The 19,133-nt window shown below is 33.7% G+C and overlaps 2 protein-coding genes and 1 long non-coding RNA gene across 4 annotated transcripts; 1 reads left to right on the top strand and 2 right to left on the bottom strand.

Moving 5' to 3' along the window:
- Window positions 1-5,834: 5,834 nt before the first annotated feature.
- LOC115988556 lies at window positions 5,835-8,610 on the bottom strand. Its single transcript, XR_004091572.1, has 3 exons — window positions 8,229-8,610; window positions 7,097-7,158; window positions 5,835-5,880 (listed from the first exon to the last, which is right to left on the bottom strand). It is a non-coding gene; the product is annotated as an uncharacterized LOC115988556 (long non-coding RNA).
- Window positions 8,611-9,660: 1,050 nt separating this feature from the next.
- Window positions 9,661-10,405, top strand: LOC115988562. Its single transcript, XM_031112133.1, has 2 exons — window positions 9,661-9,963; window positions 10,144-10,405. Exons 1-2 carry the CDS (start codon window positions 9,778-9,780, stop codon window positions 10,276-10,278), a joined length of 321 nt encoding a protein of 106 aa, XP_030967993.1. The 5' UTR covers window positions 9,661-9,777; the 3' UTR covers window positions 10,279-10,405.
- A 393-nt stretch (window positions 10,406-10,798) lies between these two features.
- LOC115991688 lies at window positions 10,799-16,113 on the bottom strand. Of its 2 annotated transcripts, none has more exons than XM_031115537.1 (7): window positions 15,819-16,113; window positions 14,790-15,215; window positions 14,640-14,692; window positions 13,853-13,890; window positions 13,292-13,610; window positions 12,052-12,368; window positions 10,799-11,653 (listed from the first exon to the last, which is right to left on the bottom strand). In XM_031115537.1, exons 1-7 carry the CDS (start codon window positions 15,829-15,831, stop codon window positions 11,059-11,061), a joined length of 1,761 nt encoding a protein of 586 aa, XP_030971397.1. In that variant the 5' UTR covers window positions 15,832-16,113; the 3' UTR covers window positions 10,799-11,058. The 2 variants fall into 2 exon arrangements, with proteins under 2 accessions (XP_030971397.1, XP_030971398.1); XM_031115538.1 differs by having other exon boundaries at window positions 14,790-15,212.
- Window positions 16,114-19,133: the final 3,020 nt, after the last annotated feature.

Genomic DNA, 19,133 nt, shown 5'->3' with positions numbered 1-19,133 from the left:
TATATATATATATATATTAATATTTGTTGATGAGAATGAGTGGTGGGGTAAGATAGAGCGGATGAAAGGAGGAGGGGAAGAGGAGATGATAATTAAGCACAATTTCAGTCAAGCAGGCCAGCAAACCTTATATGATATGGCTTACCAATTGGGGCTTTACTTGTAAGTGCTTATAAATAATTGGCATAAGAGTGGTTTGTGTGCATAGGTGAATTGTGCATTGGGCGTATAGGAAATGTTGTTTGTATTGTCTATCTTCTAGCTTAGATGAGTATAGTTTGATTGAATTTGTATAATTTATTTGTGGGAGCTATGTGATGTGTCATTAGTGGATGGTTTACTTTTATTTTATTATATTGTGTGCTTCCACATAAGTATGGTTCACTCTCATCACAGTGACAAAATATGCTTTGAGCAAGAAAGATTGTGCTTTATTATTTAGCAAGTATTGTTTGGTAGATTAGATGTAGAAATGCGGGGATTTTTAGTTAGAAATGATGGTTCTAATTTATAATTTAGCAAACTTTATTAGAAAATGCAGATGATTCAAATTTTATGGGATGAAAATTTGAAATCTTAAAAAGGAATTTTTTTTTTGGTTTTTATATTCAATGAGAAGTAACGACAAATTTTTGATAATCACAAGGATAAGGTTCATCACACTTTGAATTTTCCACAATCGATAATTATTCCTTTTGGAAAACCAATTGGTCAGTTATATTTGTTGTTTATGCAATACAATTTATATTTATGCATATTCTAGGCATATTTGTTGATAGATCAATTAGGTATTTGTCAGTTTATTATAGGCATGTAGTTTATACAACACAATTAAATTTTAGTAATGGCATATTACAAACCTTAATGAAACTAACACCACCTTAAATCTGCCAGGTTTAAAATGGTCTAAAGGAATGTATATGACACTGATAGAGTTAATGGTTAATAAGAGAAAGCGTCGCTGATAGCTCAAAAGAACTTTAATCTACTTATAAGTAGAGTATAAGACCTTTTATATACTTAGCAGTGATTAGCAGAATCACTTACACACCTGCTAGGGAAGCCCTCAATTGGATGTGGATGCCAAATATTGATGTACTGATCTAAATAGATAAGAATTATATAGAATGTTGTTAACAATTGTATGTGCCAAATAGTTATATGCAATAGAATTTTTTAAGAACACTGGTAACAAACACGCATAATAGAATGAACAACACATATTCATTACAGAACAAACAGCATCAAAACTAAATTGCTGATAACAAAAACTTAAATTTCAGCACAATGTTCAATATTATACTGATTTGATCCCAACATCATCTTTAAGATTAGTTACATATAACTGTTTTTAATTCCGTTCATTTACAGTGAAGATCCAAAGCTGCAACCAATCTTTTTGTAATTTTCATAATCTATAAAAATGTCTAAGTCTAGCGAGGAAATGGACGGTGGTCTATATCTGTGTCATAAGGGTTTTTTTTTTTTTTTTCTCCTATATCTCTGTATCGCAGAGTTTTTTTGTCCTTCCTGTATTGCAAGCCTTTGTTATGTATTTCAAGTAGTTAGTTTTCTTTTTATTGAAAGAACTATAAAACAAAACGGTGTTTTAACATTGTGAAACAGTATAATTTATCGTTTTTTAATATAATCTTATGCACCATAGAACTATGTTAACCACAATATCAAATTACAATAGTTGCAATACAACTTAAAAGATGAATGCAATAGAAAGTAAAGTACACCAAATCAAGATTAAAGCATAATTTTAACAGTTATAGCAGAAATATCAACTACAAATCAAGAAGCATGTACATCTCAAAGTGGCTAGGATCAAAACATGTGCATATCTCTAATTTAAGCTTCTATTAAGGTTATCTCAATTGGTAACATTGTGGAAAAAATATATAGTGTCTTCCAAACTTAAGACTATCACCATTCTTCTCTTAAGAAAAAGGAAAAGAAAGGCATGATTGTGTTTCTTTTTCTCTATTTTAAGAACATCATTGGCAAATACCCAAAACCAATTAAGCCAAATACTCTAAACAAAAGCAAACCAAATGTGACACAAATATCCTAAACAAAGTAGTGATAAATCTACAATAGCACATGAGAATAAAAATATCATTGAAAACACAAAACATGGTAGGTTTATTTGAAGTAAACAGCAAGAAATCTGAATGTCTAATAAAACCAAATTGAAGTTTAATAATACTAAAATAATTCTATGTCCTATTTCGTATATAAGTACTCAATAAGGGATAGTAAAAATAGGGGAATAGTGTAAAGAAAGACTACAGGAAAAAGTAAAAAATAGTCATTAAAAGGAAGTTGATAACAGTTTCTAATTTCGACAGCAAGAATCAAGATTAATTACACAAAGGTTCCTCAAATTTATTAGGCTTTACTTCAAAATTACAGAAAGAGATATATTAGATTATACGCACACCCAAGTTATGGAATTCATGAAACTTTCCACCCATTATTATGTAATCATCTATTCATAAAATAAATAAATAAAAGTAAATTATCTATAAGTACTCAAATCCAAGACACTAAGACATACACAATAAAAACAAATGAATAAACAAAATAAGCAAAGTTAACAACAACATTTTAAAGAAAAACCCTTCCAATAAACTGAGCCTAAAAGCTTGAGCAATACAAAAATTAACAAAAACCAAGTCAAATAGAACTGGGTAATTACTGAATATTTGATTTAACCAATGTCTGTATTAGGAATTTAGAACAATAATAGTGTTTCTACCTTCTAGGCATCACAGAGGCCACTTTCTTCCGTAATATTGGTGGACTGTGCAGACTATAATTGGCAAGAAAATAAATTTGGAGCAACAAAATTCGATTCTATTAACAACATTGCTATAATACTAATAGTCTTTAACCCGCTCAATGCGCAGAATTATTTAATTGATGTATTAGGTATCTCATGTGCTAGTCTAGTCACAAACATTGAAGTTAAGATTATAATTCTAGCAAGTTTATGTCGATAATGTATCGGTTAGTTGTAAGCTTTCCCTAGTAGGTTATTCTTGCATTTCATTATAGTATTTGTAAATCATAAGCTCATAAAATAGTGGCCTTCGAAATTCTAGAAACTGTATTACAAAAAGTTACTATTGTGAAACCTACAGTTGGTACCCTCCTCATGGATCTCAATCAAAAAATACATTTGAGTAGTTCTGTATTTTAAATATTGCAAGAATTAATTAGTCAGACTTAACAGAGCAAATGAAAAATATAATAAATGAGCAAGTAAAACCTAATATGTGACCCCTTCTTTTGATTCAAAATGTTGTATTGCTAAAGCACATCCCTAAGAATTCCATTACTCATCTATAGAAAATCAGCCCATTGCCTTCTTTTTATCTCTTCATTGGGTTGCGAAGCAAAATTCTCAATAAAAACTCAAGAACTAACACCAAAGGGTGGGTGCACGCATATATGAAAAATTATGTGAATTATAAAAATCAAAAATTACAGTACATGAAACACTATGCTAGAGACCACAAACTAAATATACAAAACTGGCTTGAAATTGAGTAAAAGCTCACAAACACAAATAAGTCAAATTGATTACAAAGCATAGTGAACAAAAATTTGAGGAGAATTCCAACCTTCTATAAGGCTACTGGAAAAAGGGTAAAAAAAAAAAATTAAGGCAATTCCAAATTTCCAACAATTTTAAGGACTAATCTATAAAAATAGAATGATACCACATAAATTAAGCCAAAAGGTGCAAAACGATGAAAATATATATATCAATAGAGAAATAATAATAAAATTAAATATCAAGAAGAAAAACAACAAAAGCGATTAGAGAAAATGCAGTTCAATCTGCAAAAACTCGGTAATTAACATAAAAAAATCCAATAATTTTACTTAAAGAAATTATAAATAACTACACGCTCAGTAATAAACATTTTTTTTTTCTTTTGAGAATGATTCAACAGAACGTAGATCTGCACAAAAGCATAAATCAATTCAAATTTTAGGGGCTGGCCAAAAAAAGCACAAACCTAACAAAAATCTGCCAAACAAAAACAAAAATTTAATCAATACAACAATCGAACAAAACAGAACTCAAGAAATGAAAAATATAAATGGGAGATTAGGGAAAAAGGTAGCCAAACCTTAAACCATGCGGCACAACAGTATTTAACAAAATCTTTGTTATCTATCTGTTTGTTTCTATTAAAATAATGCAGTAAATAATTCCAGTGAAACCATAATTTCACTGAGAGAAATCATCAATAAATCTACACTCAACAGTAATCGACAAAACATAAAGGCAAACCAAAAAAGTGCAAACCTAACAAAAATCTGCCAAACAAAAATAAAATCTAACCAATACAACAATCGAAGAAAACTTCACTCAATAAATTGAAAAAAAAAAAGGGGGAAATTAAGGTAACAGGTAACCAAAAATAAAAAGAAGAACCCTATAAAATTACATTCAACAGAGGAAAAAGGATCTTTGGATAATTTATACAATTTGAAACGGTAGTTGAATAGTAAAAAAAAAAAAAAAAAGGAGCATGCTTACCTTCTGAATTGGCTGAAAAGCATTCATCATTGATCCTGGGAGATGCCTTATAAATTTCATAGCATTCATTGAAAAAGAGAGAATGGGCTAAATTGAACAAAAAATGAATGACTCATTATCAAAATCATCCATAAGATAATGAAAATACTCTTGGATCATCCGCAAACTCCATCTACTCACAAAATAAATAAATAAATAATTACTTATGAATTATGATGCAGACAATGAAATTGGCATTTTTCAATTCACGATGAACTCCTATCAACTCCCTCGCTTCTATGAAGATGATATGTCATAAATCAAAAGAGAATCATAATAACAATAAAAAGCTAGTGAACTTAGCCCAAAACAACCCTTCTGTTTGCTAAAACTCCAAATTTGATGTTCATAATTCTTCCTTCATTTTCTCTCAGGAACCAAACAAAGGCTATGAAATTGAACAAAAACCGAATAACCCAGCATCAAAATCAACAATAAGAAACTGTATAAAATAAAAAAATAAAAAAAAGCGCTCTCAGACCATCCACAAAAACCCATCTACACACTAAAATAAATGAATAAATTCTCAACATTTAGATAACCAAAAAAATCTAAAGCGCATCCAAATTTGATTTTCACATCTTTCCCCTTCATTTCCACAGGAACCAAACAACTTCCAAGAAACCCAACAACCCAGAATCGAAATCATCAAGAAAAAGAAAGAAAAAAAAAAAAAGCGATGGATTAGTAAAATACCAACTGTAACCAAACGCAGAGGTACCGTAAGTCATTTTTGTAACGAAGATCGGAATCGAAGGTCTGCGCGCACTTCTGCAAAAACCGTGGCAGCTTCTCGTTCAGAAGTTGCGAAGGCAGCAAATCCTTCATCTTTTTGATCCCTTTGTATATGCAAAATGTCACGCCCCAAACCTGATACTCGGATTTGTGACCATGACCGGCATGCTAATATCAAGCCTAAACCTGATATTAACAAGAACCAATTTAAACTTTTACAAAACTTTTCCAAAAGCTTCTCTTTTTATTTTCAGAATAATTTTGTTGTTTCATTACTTCTTGATATCACTTTTCACTTCATAGTCAGAGCATCTATATTGTACTCAAAATGTAACATAATCCACCAATCATTTAATTTTCACACTTCACATAATACATCTCTTAATACTTTAAGGTACACAACTTTCTTTAGATCCTAAAATACACAATACTACAAAGCTAAACATAAAATTGCTAATTTAGGATCTATACAAATCAAACTAAAACCAGCTCTTTCCAAAACTCGACTAAGGCTCCCTCTGCTCCAAAATAAAACCTGTTAACTGAAAGAGTGGAAGGGATGAGCTACACAGCTCAGTAAAGGTAAGATATATGAGAATTCAATAAGGATGCATGTAACCAAATCATTTCATTCTATGAATATTCGAATAGGAGAACATCTTTTCATGCATAATATTTTATACTATTCATAATAATAGCTTATACGCTCATCATAGGAAATAATTGTTCTCCTTTTTCTTATCGGTTTAATATTACTAAAAACCTTTCGGATTAAACTTCTTTCACTTCCTACAAAGTCGCCATACATAAATTCTCATTACAATATAATTATTTTAACTTAAATCAGATAATTGGCAACTCTGTATTAAGCTAGAAACATCTTGACTAATAAGAAAACTTTTCTTTATAAACTTCTTCTCATAGAATACTATAACTTTCATGATCATAAAACTTAACGTTTCATAAAAACATTTATCTGATAACTTTTAAACATAACTTGTACTTTCATCAGAAACTTTACCATTATAGCATATCAGAATTTTCAGAAACTTTTATCTTTAATGAACAGCTTTTCTTTTCATTAGAAACTTCTTCTTGCCATGAGAGCTTTCACTTTTTACAATGCATTTAAACAAAATAATTCTCTCATGATTAATAACATAACATAGCTGTTCATAAATAACTTATTGGTTAGCCCGTATCTGATAAGTCTGTACTTATTTGGGAGGCTTCTAGCACCACGGTGCTAGGCATCCAGCATTCCCCACAATGCCAGGTATTCCCGGGATCACATCATCATAATACATATCTTCCAACCATGGGGGTAGGTTGGCTTCCCCCCACAAGTTGGCCGTAACCAACAAGGGGCGGGTACAGCAGAGCCAGTCCCACTTAATGGCCAAATCATATAACATTTTCCATGGAAAGCTAGTAATTAACCCCTACTAGCAGAGTTCAGATCACCAGAGGACATAACCCGAAAACATTTTATACTTTACATCATACTGCAATTTCTTATTTTGCATAACATTTCATAATAATAGCATTTTCATTCTTTTCATTAAACATCATGTTCGTGGAATCAATAATAGCATCAATATGCTTAAATCATATACATAAATTTTTCGAAAACTCACGAACATATCTTTGTCAGAATAATGATTACATGCCATATCTCTAATCAAAAACATTTTAATGCATAATATACTTTAAAATAACCTCATGACTTATCAAATGCCCATATAACTTATCCCTTACCTGAAAGCAGAGGAACCGAGAGCCTACAGTCGACGGAGCTTAAACTTGGATACTGGTAACACCTAAACCATAAATCAAAGCTTATTACTATCTATAATTTCCTTGTCATAGACTCACACATTCATCTCAAAGCCTATCTCTTAGAATCAAGGAAGTCCTAATCCCACCTCAAAGAGGTTCCCACAAACACAAAATGCATTCATCAAACCACATGATGTACTAAATCATAGAGAAACCAATTCATAAAATTTATATATGATTCTAACATACCAAAGGATGAGCATATAAAATTATAGCTCAAAACATTCGTCTTAACTTTAGAATTTAAATCCTCAAAGTTAGGCATGTCCCTTACTGTTCACTGTGCTATTCCAGCAGCATATGCCCCATTTGTAAAATACAAACAGGCTGTCCAAACACATCCAATTGTCATGAAATTTTACATAACTACTCCTCTATATGTCCAGTATAAACCATAAAAATTTCGGAGTCAAAGCATAAACCCATAAATTACTAAAAATCACACAAGACAGCATACTCAAATCTGTCCTGTCAGAAATTCATGCAACTTATAAATTAAACCATTATTTTTATGTTCATCCAAATGCTGTGAGACCAATTCAATAACAACCAAAAGTGTCTTAAGTTTCATAGTAATTATCCCTAGCATCCAAATTCACTATATAAAATTTAATACATAATTTAACATGCATGAACACAGAATCTGTAACAGTAACAGCTTCAGAACATATTCTTACGAAATCATCAACAAATAGCAATAAACCTTAATTTCATTTGGGTATTTTTATACACTCATTAGACATGTTATAAAACACTTTCATACAGTCATTTAACCATTTAGAGCAAGATAAGCAAAACCAAAAATCCCAGCAGCAGCATCAACAATACTCATCCTAACTTTTTCTTACTTCCTTAATCATACAAAATCATTAATTAATAAAAACCCTAATCTACCTTCAACAAATCATCAACACAACTTCAAAGCTTCTTAAAACAGCATATATATATATATAGACTTACAAGCTTTCCAATTTTACAAACCACAAAACCAACTTCTTAAGATTCCATGAAGAAATTATGGATTCTAAGGTGAGAGTAGCTAGACCCTTACCAAATTTCTGATTCCAAGGAGAAATAGAATCACTCTTGCATGGAAGAATTTCCCCATTTCCTAGTGGCTGGACCCAAAATTATGAGAGGTGGAGAGCTTGAGAGAATTTTCTTTCTTTTGGTTTAGGACCCGTGGGAATGAAAGGGAGAGAAGAGTTGAGAGAATTTTCTTTCTTTTGGTGTGTGAACCCTTGGACTCAAGAGAAAGACTCAAGGGAGCTTCCTAGCACTTTCCTTAAGACAAAAGAGAGAAAAGTGAGGTGCAAATTTCTGATTTGCATTGATCCGTGGGAAAATGGGAGCAAAAGAGTTTCTTGAGTCTTCTTTCTTTGAGAAAGTCAAAGAAGAGATAAAGGTGCAACCAATAAGAACAAAGAAGGAATAAAACAAAGAAGGAAAGCAAGAATGACCAAGGAAATTTCTGGTGCAGCCAAGAAGTCTAGCAAAATATCTTGGGTGATTCACGTGTAGTGCTAGGAAAGAGAGGATAACTTACCTTTTCAACTTTTAGTATTTATACCTTTCACCCTCCCATAGTTCTATAATCTAGAAAGGCCCAAATAACAAAATAACTTTGCAAATAAACCCTTACCTTTATACACTTAATTTTCTACAAAAATAATATCACTTTGCATACACATACATACAAACATATATATATCTAGTAACTTAAACCACTTAATATAATTTTGTACATATTTAGTATATATTTAAAATACCGATAGCAATTCAGTTATGTATAATCTTTACAATTCTTATTTAATGGCATTATGAAATAATATGCTTATTAAATACTCTTATATTAATTATAAAAAGAAAGTGGCTTAAAATATTAAATAATACTTAACCACTTAAACCCATAGTTTAATATAAAAAAATTGGGTCGGGGTGTTACACAAAATGCCAAACAATCTTACTTTTTAAAACCATTAAAAGAGCTACCCACAAAGAGAGAGAGAGAGAGGCATACCGGGGCCATGGGAGAAGAGGGTCGTTGCCAAAGTAGGATTTGATGTCTGAGATCAAGGAGGTGAAGAGATTGGTGTTGTTGTCGTTGTTCGCTTTGGCAAAAGGGAGGTGAACCTGTAAATAGGCGTGCCTAATATTTAAAGAAGAGCAAAAGGTTTCATTTAGCCATAAAAAAAATTAAAAAAAATAATAAAAAAAAAAAGCACAACAATTAAATGTAAAACGCAGATTTCTAGAAGGGGAGGTGAACGAAGCGTTGACAAAATTGGACTTCAATTTCAGATTTGAATTGAACAATTAGAAAGATAAATCTAGACACATGGCACAAAATTAAAACTCTAATTAGAAATTTTAATTTGAGTTTCTCTTTACTTCACCTATTATTTTATATATAGATTAGCTTGACATTGACATGACATATTGCGTTTCAACTTCCAGATGCTACCATTTCTTTCTACTAGTTTCTACTTCTACCCAGCTCCTCAAAAAAAGAAGTTTCTAGTTCTACCCCAGTACAATTAATTAATATAATAAAAAGCTAGCTGACTCTCTATAGCGTATAGGTTATAGAAGACAAGAAGATGCAGCAGCAGCTGGGAAGAATGAGAGTCATGGTTGGGGCGTTGTTGAGGCCGGCTCAGACTCTGACTCTGACTCGTGGACCCGTCAGCCACCATGAACATGAGCAGCTGCGGCTCATGGCAATTAAACCGCCCACACGTGCTGCAGTTCATGGAACAAGGCTGCCCGTCGCTGACACCCTCAACGTAGGTGCTTTTTAGTACCCTCTCGTCAATTCTTAACTTGCATATATTTATATCTTTCATTCATTTCTATTCATAAAGCATACATGCAGGCAGGAGATAGAGTATACCAAAAATACATCATATATATGCTAATTTCTATGTTTATTTACTACTCTTTTTTTTTAATGGGTGCTTGAGCAGAGAGAGGAATTGGAAGCGGAGATTAGCAAAAGGAAAGAAGAGAAAGAAAACAAGAGAAAAGAGATGGAGAAGGCTGTGGACTACCAACTCAAACTCTCCGATCATGACTCTTCTAATAAATCTCCTGTTGATTGACATTTTATTATTATATATATGCTACTTGATCCTCAGCTTCGCATGTGTGTATCTGAATTCTGAAAGAGACAGATTATCCATATCCCATGTTCTTATCTCATGAATCAAATGCCATGCTTCATATTTAGATTTTGCTTGTAAATTTAATAATCAGTGTAAGGCTTAATGGAAAATTTCAGAAGTTTGATTTTTTGATATGTTCTTTTAAAAGTACTGAAGCCAAAACAAAAGCTTGATAATAAAGAAAGAGCAAGAAGAATGAGATGTAGCTTAACCCACTGAACATTTGAACAAACAATTCAGCTACTTTAAATATAAGCAAACCAACTGCACTCTGCAATCGCATCCCCCAGAAGACCAAAATCAGCTAATAGCTTTGCCTGCAATATAGCAATTATCATTATTTACCAGTAAGTTTCTACTTTTTATGGCTTGGAGGTCCTGGTGCCTACACAGTCCACATGGTTGTTTAGTATGAATCCCACTGAAGAAGCCCTCTGTACCACAGCATGCCTTATCATAGAGGGAAATATATGTAGAAACTAAATTGATCGTGGACACAAACTATAATGTTATTACGACTCTAACTGATCTAAATTGGCAGTTGGCACTAATATTGCTTAAAAAACTGCAGCATCCAACTTTGAGCCTTTAAACTAAGATGGCAAAGGCCTTTTGGTTGGAACCGCTGTGATCAAGACTTGCATTATACATTCATATGTTCAAAGAACGGAGATAATAGTAACATAAAAAAAATTTATGATGTTTCCTGCACCAACGCTAAGCTTCTTCTGCTACTTCAATAAGCCTCCCACGAACCCATTTTTTGGTTACGGGAACCAATTCAGGTGTTTCCTCTTTCAGGGACTCAACCTCGGTTCCATTTAATAGAGGGTCTTTTCGACACTCACCATAGCCATTTGGTTCTACCTGGTTCAAGTCATTCCTCGAACATGATTGCTTCATTAGACTATTAAAACCAAACGGGGACGAACCAGAACCACTGAAGCTTGATGGAAGAAGTTCCTCCTCATTATTCCGTAACTCATGTAAGGTGAACTTGCTGAAGTTGAAGTCGTCATCCTTGCTTGGCACGATTGGAGTCCCATTTACTTCTCTCAGGTCTGCATGGTTTGGAACTTCAATTTTTGCGCTTGAATCCTTATCAACTTGGCTAATCAGATCGTCTGAGGCAATAGAAGGGAAACTGCCATTCTCATGGGAATTGATCTGACCAGTCTCTATGGATTCAATCGATTGGATTGCTTCGGCTATAAGTTTTCTGGTTTCCATTAGGGAAGCTCGAGCAATAGGGCTCTTTGTTGCAGCAATCTCAAGGGCCTTGGCAGCCTTCTCAGCTTCCGCAATCAATAGCCTGCAGATTGTCACATAAAACCAGTGTAGATTTTTCATGAATTTCAAAGTAGCTAATGATAATGGCAGTTAGAAATGAGAAATATGAAGCCCTTGAATGCAGATGGGTTCATTCAGACTAACATTATTTTTCAGTAACTAGTTAAAAATAGAATAATAATATTGACAAAGGTTTGATCAGGTAAAGCAATGGTATTAGTCTCAGACCATTAAACTATTTGGAAGTGATGACTTGGTCTGGTTGGCCATTAATTCTCTGACTCTTTCTCTTTTTCTTTTTCTTTTTTTGAGAAGACTTTATGACTTAATTGTGCTGGCCAAATGTCTCCTATTTTCAGTTGATTCAATATTTCTGTACTAAACCAATTCTAGTTTGAGAGTAGAAACATATGAACTTACTGTGCTCGTTCAATGGCTTCCATTTTCTTTGTTTCTACAACTGCTCTCTTTGCTCTGATGTTTTTTATCATCTCCAGCTTAGAACTCACCAGGGGATCTTTGTAAAGGGGTGCACTATTTCTCCTCAACCTTAAACGCTGATTTTGGATTTTGGCCTCACCCTCAGAAGAGTCACTCATATCACTATCCTTCTTCTTCATAGGGCTCCTTTTAGACATTCGTGTACCATCACTTGGCCTTCTCCTTGACTTTCTTTCGGCACCAGGTTCTATGCCATGATATTTAGCCAAGCCAGAGCAAACCCGATTACGATAATCCTGATAAAATGCAACAAAATACATTTTGGAGAAGAAATTGTTCAGGTGCACAGCTAATGTTACATAGAATAACTACAAAGTAGAATTGATACTAACTAGTATCAGTTTGAGTCACAAGTGAAACTTGGCTTCTTGGGAAATTTGACAGAATTTCTGTGCATCCCAATGTTTTGAGCCAAACTAATAAGTAGGCTGGAGACAATTGGCCTAAGCAAGAACAAAAGACTGATAGCCTAGAAGGGAAGAGGTTGAAAAAAATGAAAGTATAACACATAGTTGTACAGCTCAAATACCATTGAGATGCATTCAGAACATCTGTTTTAACCTCTTTATGAAGGTTGGACAGTGTTGGACAAGAAATTGGAATATTTCAGGTTTAGGTTGGAGAAATAGGAAAACATTAAACACGATTGTCATGTTTAGAACCAACTTAAATTTAGAATAGGTTTGACAAAAAAAAATCAGCAACCTTTAAATTTTTTCAGTTGAAAGATCTTGTTTTTCCACTTGGAGATGTGGAGAGTATTATGAAACTTGGCTTTTACAATAAGGATTTATCAGTTTAGCAAGAGAATCAATACTGTGCATGAAATCCTTGAACTTATCATCCCATCAGTTAATGGCAGTGAGAACACATTTTGTTTTCAGAAGTCTTAATAAAATAGAGGTATCATGGCATGCACCAAGTCTTGCACTTGGAATCTACTTTTTTATGGATTACACAATCCTCATTTCCTAAGTTCTTTTTCCGCGAGTAGGGGTAGAGGTGAGTGATGATTACTTGATACTAAGTTCTAAGAAGAGCAGTTTTGTTATGAGTTATGACCCTCAAGAGAACCCATTATCTAAATGGGGAGTCCCAAGGTAGGACCTGCCTAGTAAAGTTCATGCAACCACTTCTAGATGCCATTGTAAGTACTCACAGGATCAGCCCATTTTGCAGAGATGGCTTCTGCAATTTTCCTCCTTTGCTCAAGGGACTTAGGTGCTCTCTTGCTACCTTTCGGTCTTTCCATCATTTTCCTTCGTTCAACACTCTCCTTCCACTCTTGCTTGAGCTGCTCATCCAAGATCCTGTAGGAATCCCACTGTAGCTCTACCTCACCAACAAAACCTCGTCTAGAAGCTTCTGCAATCAGGTTCTGCCACTCAAAGTAGCAATTTTCCTGCACCATGAGCCTCTCTCGTCGCCTTTGCCACCCCATTCGCACCCCAACTGCAATTTTCATCCTTGTCTCTTCGCTGTACAATCAAATGAAAATTTAAAAGAAAAAAAAAGTGTACAACAAAATTGTGAATTGGTATGGAGGGAAATATTATGAATTCATGAACTTCGATGTCTATCATGGACATTAAAGATCCCAATACAAGCTGAATAAAGGCTTATAAAATACTTTAGATGATTGAGACTCTGCTAAGAATCTAAGAGAAAAATGCTAATGGTACAACTAAATTCCTAATAAACAAGATGGCAGAAGACCTACCTCTGAGCATGTCCAAGGTTCATTAACTTCATTTTGACCTGCACATCCAAATTTGTTAGAAGAATAAGCAAAGCTAATTTTGTCCCTAATGGACTGTATTTATGAAAAATGATAGCATGAAAACCTCTCACATCATGAGCATCAAATGCATAATCTGTTGGACATCTCATAATCTAAATCATGCCACTAATATCCTACTCATTGGGTGACCATCTAAAACATCATCTCAAAGATTGTCCAAGGATACTAGACTTAAAAAAGCTTATTTAAATTTAAAAAGGTGTTAATGCTTCATTTTGGAAAAACCTAGAGATGGCTTGTCAGGTCAAGACAAAACCCAACCTCAAAAAGAACCAAAGCAAATCAAATCTTTTAAACAAATATTATAGAGTTTGTTGCTTACTATTTCATCATAGTGTGTACATTAATTGGTACTAAGTCCAGCAATAAGTATTGAGCAAGTCGCAGACACCTTGAATCAACTCAAAAAATTAGTTTATAAGCAGAATATTTACAACTACACCTAGCCATCTCATCATGGTGTAGCATGAAAAGTTTGTCTTATTCAAGGATAATGTACAAATTAAATGATCAATCACCACACACCCCACATGTGTGCAATAAGATAAGTGTGTGTCCAGTTAACCATTTAAATGATGAAACAGACGCATTTAAAACATCCAGACTCAAAAATTTAGAAAAAGATCCACCTATATAAAGGTCTTCCTTTTAAACAGACTAAGGTCACTTTGAAAGTACATGTAAAATTACTCTTACATGACATCACCTTAGGATCCTGCATTGCGAGCTTTGTTCTCTCTTTGATCCGTTGAAGGGTTTCTGCCAATGAAATGAATCGTTAAGCTATTGGAAAAACACAATAATGGAAAAAGGACTGATAAACACAGAGGCCGGGCTCTATTTAACATATAGTTACCAGCACTGTGCTTCCTGCCTTTGTTCCATGGCGTGTTCCCCTTATTTGCTTTAGATATTCTCATTCTTCTCAACCTCTCTCTCTCACCCAATTCGTTTGAGTCTTCAACAAGTTGAATTGTTGGGAGACTTGAATTGGCACCAACCTGTGAAACATCATAATCCTTCTGTCCATTTTCATTTTGAACCAATCCTTTGGTCTCAAGAGTAGCAACTGCATTGATTCGGAGTCTACCCCTTCTTACCTCAAGGTTCTTCACACTAAAGAATAGTTCTTTAGCTAAGCCTAAGGATTTCCAAGCACAGGACAATCTTTTCTCATTTGCCAAGGTAAATGAAGTTGATGATAGTTTACCATGACTACAAATTTGAGCCCTGTGCATACACAAATGACTTTGGAAGGCAGGCTGCGCAGCAGCAATCTCTGCTAACAGATGCAAAAATAACAGAGATGCCCTCAGTGAGTATCATCAAGCGGAAAAACAAGTGCAAAGACTCTGCATAACAGTTATGAACAATTGTAGATTCAAAATTTAACCAACAGGCAATTACACTCAGCCAAGTTTCTTACGGGTTGCTTGCTTTATGAGGTACTAAATTATGTTAAAGCAAGTTTTCTGGTTTCAATCACATAAGCAATTCATGGAGATAAAACTCTCAAAACAAAGTTGAGTGCTTGGTCTCATGGACAAAGTCTGGAGATTGAGAGAAAAATGAGCAAGACAGTGAATTGGGTTTTCAACTTAAATAAATAAAAAGAAAAACTTTGAACTGAATTCATAAGGAAAAGGAATTGAATGTGAAGTTGTAGAAAGAAGAAACAATCTAAAAATAAAGTTGAGTGGTCTCATGGGCAAACTCCAGTAACAGGAGAAAATTAAACAAGACAATGAATTGGGTTTTCAACTTAATTTAATAAAATAAAAATAAAAATAAAAAAAGAAATTTGAACTGAATAAATACACATAAGGAATTGAATGTGAAGTTGGAGAGAGAAGAAAACAAAGAAAAGTAGAAGAGAGAAGAGTACCTAGTAAAGGCATGGGAGCTCATTCAGCCAATTTCAAGAGCTTAGTGAAAAAGAGAGAGTGCATAGGCATAGCATTTGTTAAGGCAACATTTTGGGTTTCAGGGGATAGTAAATTAGTAATCTTTCCTTGTTAGTAACAACAACTATGGTATTGGTATTGGTATTGGTAGTACTAGTGGGAGGAACACACAATCTGAGTCAAAGGAACACACTGCGAGAGAGAGAGAGACAGAGAGAACCACACAGTGTGCAGGTGCTGGATAACGAAAAAACGATGATGCTTGCTAGTCGCTAGTGCCTAATGCCTATTGCAATTTGCAGCCCAGAAATTAAAAAGGCCACACAAAAATCCTCAAACCATAAGAAGGCCAACCCATATATACTTTGGGCCTCAAGCTCTGCAGGTTCAGGGCCTTCCCAATTTAGGTTTACCCAAAAAGAAAAGTTTTTTTTTTTTTTTTTTTGATGAGAAAGAAAAGTTTTCTTCTTCTTTTATTACGAGGCTATTTCAATACAATTCACCAGTTGAAATAAGTTTTTATTTTGTAGATTAGTTTTTAAGTTACTAAAAATTCTACTATATAAAATTTGCAAATTGATGTGGTACTTAATGTAATTAGTGGGCTTTAACTTTCTAATAAATAAGTGTTTGAATTAATTTTTTCCGTGATTAGTAACACATCAATCAATTTGTAAGTTATAACATCACTCCTTTTATGTTGTTTTTACATAATTGAAAGTCATGTTAACAAGATAATTTTTTTTTTTTTTAATTTTATGAATTGTTGCGAATTTTGTATTGAAAAACCAAATACAAATTGGCCTTTGCCAACAAATAATGTACCCTATTCTCTACATCAAAAAAGCCCACATCTATATTATCTATAAAAAGCTATTGATGCACATAATCTTGACATGTGACCACTCTCCAATGGTGCATTTGGGTTTGGATTTGGATTATTAAAATCCAAATATTTTGTTTAGAAAATTTTAAGAAGATCAATAATTTAGATTTGACAAATAAAATCCTCAGATTTAAAGTAACACTTAAAATCTATGGATTTGAAATTAAATAATTTCACATCTACTAATTTAAAATCTAAATCATAGTTTCCAAATGCAACCAAAGATGTTACTTTGTATGCATCATGAAAACCTGTATAGAACTAAGTTGAATGCATTAAGGATTACACATTCCAAGTTTGACAACAACCCTCATTAGCATTAGCAAATTTGATCCAAAGTAGTAAATATAACAACTCCCTCTACTAGAGTACTATGAACCTAATTATATTTACACAACAAGCTAAATTGGCCTTAATTATCCTAATAGATAAATAGATCACATCATCTATATCAAAAATGTTCATAGCTACTTTTATTTACAAAAGGTGCTAATACACGTAGTCTTGAGATGTGACAATGGTATTAATTTTACCCCACATACAACATGAATCCCTTTATAAACATAGTCAAATATACTAAAACTACCCATTTCAGGCTAATAACAAACCACTTTAGCAACTTTGATAAAATATGACAATAATAAATAACTCCCATTACAATCAATTCAACCCCATCGGCCATGGCATGCCTAGCACAATAGGGTCACACCATAGACCTCTATTAATTAAGGGTAGATGACAATGTGAAGGGGGAAGAAGGTTTCTTCAGCTGGTTGAGATTGGATTATTTGGTTATTGGCCACGAAAGTCCACCATCCAACCAATTACATTTGGATTTAGCACATCAAAGTAGCCTCCATCTAAATGAAGTTGCCAAAACCATCCAAACTTGGTTGGTTTGGGTTGGGTCAGTCAAATTAGGTTGCTGGTTAGATATGTGGACAAGATTGATATATATATATATATATATATATCATAAAAAGTTACAAATAAAGTGTTATTACAGTTAGAAAATAGTTAGAAACAATCCCCAATTCTCACAAACATTTTAAATGTAAAGTAGTGCAACTCACGACAATAAATTCTGTAGAAACAATTTTTACATAATCTTGCATGTCCCTTAGTTGACCGAGTGTCTTACAAGAATATAATGACCATCAAGCAGAAACTTTTATACGACCCTTGTTAGACTCCCGATCAATTAAGGCTTCGACTGACATTTTTACAAAAACACAACAAATGCAATTTTCACTTGTTTTTCTATGTTTCTTTCACTCACTCTTATAAAGATACAATAACATTTTTAGACTACCAAAGTGGGATCAAATAACATTCTTCTACCACGAAAGTGGGATTAAACTTGCATTACAACCTACTTATTATACAAAATATCCAACAGAATTGATAACATTACTAAGTTCTAAAACTTTTTTTAAATGCAAAACATAGTATATATATATATATATATATATATGGAACTATTAAATATATAATTATGATAATTATTAATAGATATTTAATATGATTGTGTTGTTTATGAATTTTTTTTTTTTTTTTTGAGAAAGAAGACCTGAAATTTTATTAAGATGACGGCATATCTGCTTGATAAACATCGAAACAATGGATTGGAACATCCTCCATCCAAGCATTAAAACCTGTGACATGACGTACATGTCTAGCAAGGTTATGTGCTACTTTGTTACCCTCCCTACCCACATGTTGAAAACTGATTCGATTGAGCTACGTTGCCAACTGTTGTGCCTCCTTAATCACAAACCATAGGATGCCAGTGATGGAGATGGATCTGTTAGGGCCTTGATGACAGTCACACAATCTCCTTCAAGTATGATCTTATCAAAACCCAGCTCAAGGGACAATTCAATGGCTCGGATTACAGCTGTAGCTTCCATTTCCTCCACCGAAGTTGCTAGCTAAACATTTTGTGATAAAGAGGCCTTTACCAGCCCATTGTTGTCCCTTATTACCACTCCCACACCTGCTCTATCCTCATCTTTAAAAATTGTTGCATCAAAATTGGTTTTTTACCATCCAACACGAGGAGGTGTCCACCTACATTCTGGTTTGGCCAAGAGGCCTATTTAGGCTTTCCTTGACTGAGCCAACCTATATTCCAACTAAGCATCATATGCTTTCTGGGATATGAGGTTCAATGGAAAGCCTGGGGGTGCCGATCTAACCTTATTCCTCCTATACCAGATTGTCCAAGCCTGCATTGCAAAGAGCTCCACACTACAACCCGAGCTGAAAACATGGAGAACCAGTTGAGGAAAATCCTGAAAGGTCATATGATTCTTGAAACTCCATTGCATGTCCTCATTCCAGACCTGTGTGAGGCTCGGACAAGACCATAAAGAGTGAAGAACATCCTCATCATGTTGTGAACAGAGGG

This window comes from Quercus lobata, chromosome 5 (assembly GCF_001633185.2).
Source record: "Quercus lobata isolate SW786 chromosome 5, ValleyOak3.0 Primary Assembly, whole genome shotgun sequence".
Taxonomy (NCBI): domain Eukaryota; kingdom Viridiplantae; phylum Streptophyta; class Magnoliopsida; order Fagales; family Fagaceae; genus Quercus; species Quercus lobata.
Note: the sequence above shows the minus strand (reverse complement) of the source record. Positions and strands in the feature narration are given on the sequence as shown.

Excerpts from the sequence above, each read along its gene's own strand:
- LOC115988562 (XM_031112133.1), top strand. The coding sequence starts at position 9,778 with ATGCAGCAGCAGCTGGGAAGAATGAGAGTCATGGTTGGGGCGTTGTTG. Across the intron at positions 9,964-10,143 it reads CCGTCGCTGACACCCTCAAC|AGAGAGGAATTGGAAGCGGA; the intron begins GTAGGTGCTTTT and ends GTGCTTGAGCAG.
- LOC115991688 (XM_031115537.1), bottom strand. Across the intron at positions 14,693-14,789 it reads AGGCAGGAAGCACAGTGCTG|AAACCCTTCAACGGATCAAA; the intron begins GTAACTATATGT and ends TTTCATTGGCAG. Across the intron at positions 13,611-13,852 it reads AACCTTGGACATGCTCAGAG|CGAAGAGACAAGGATGAAAA; the intron begins GTAGGTCTTCTG and ends TTGATTGTACAG.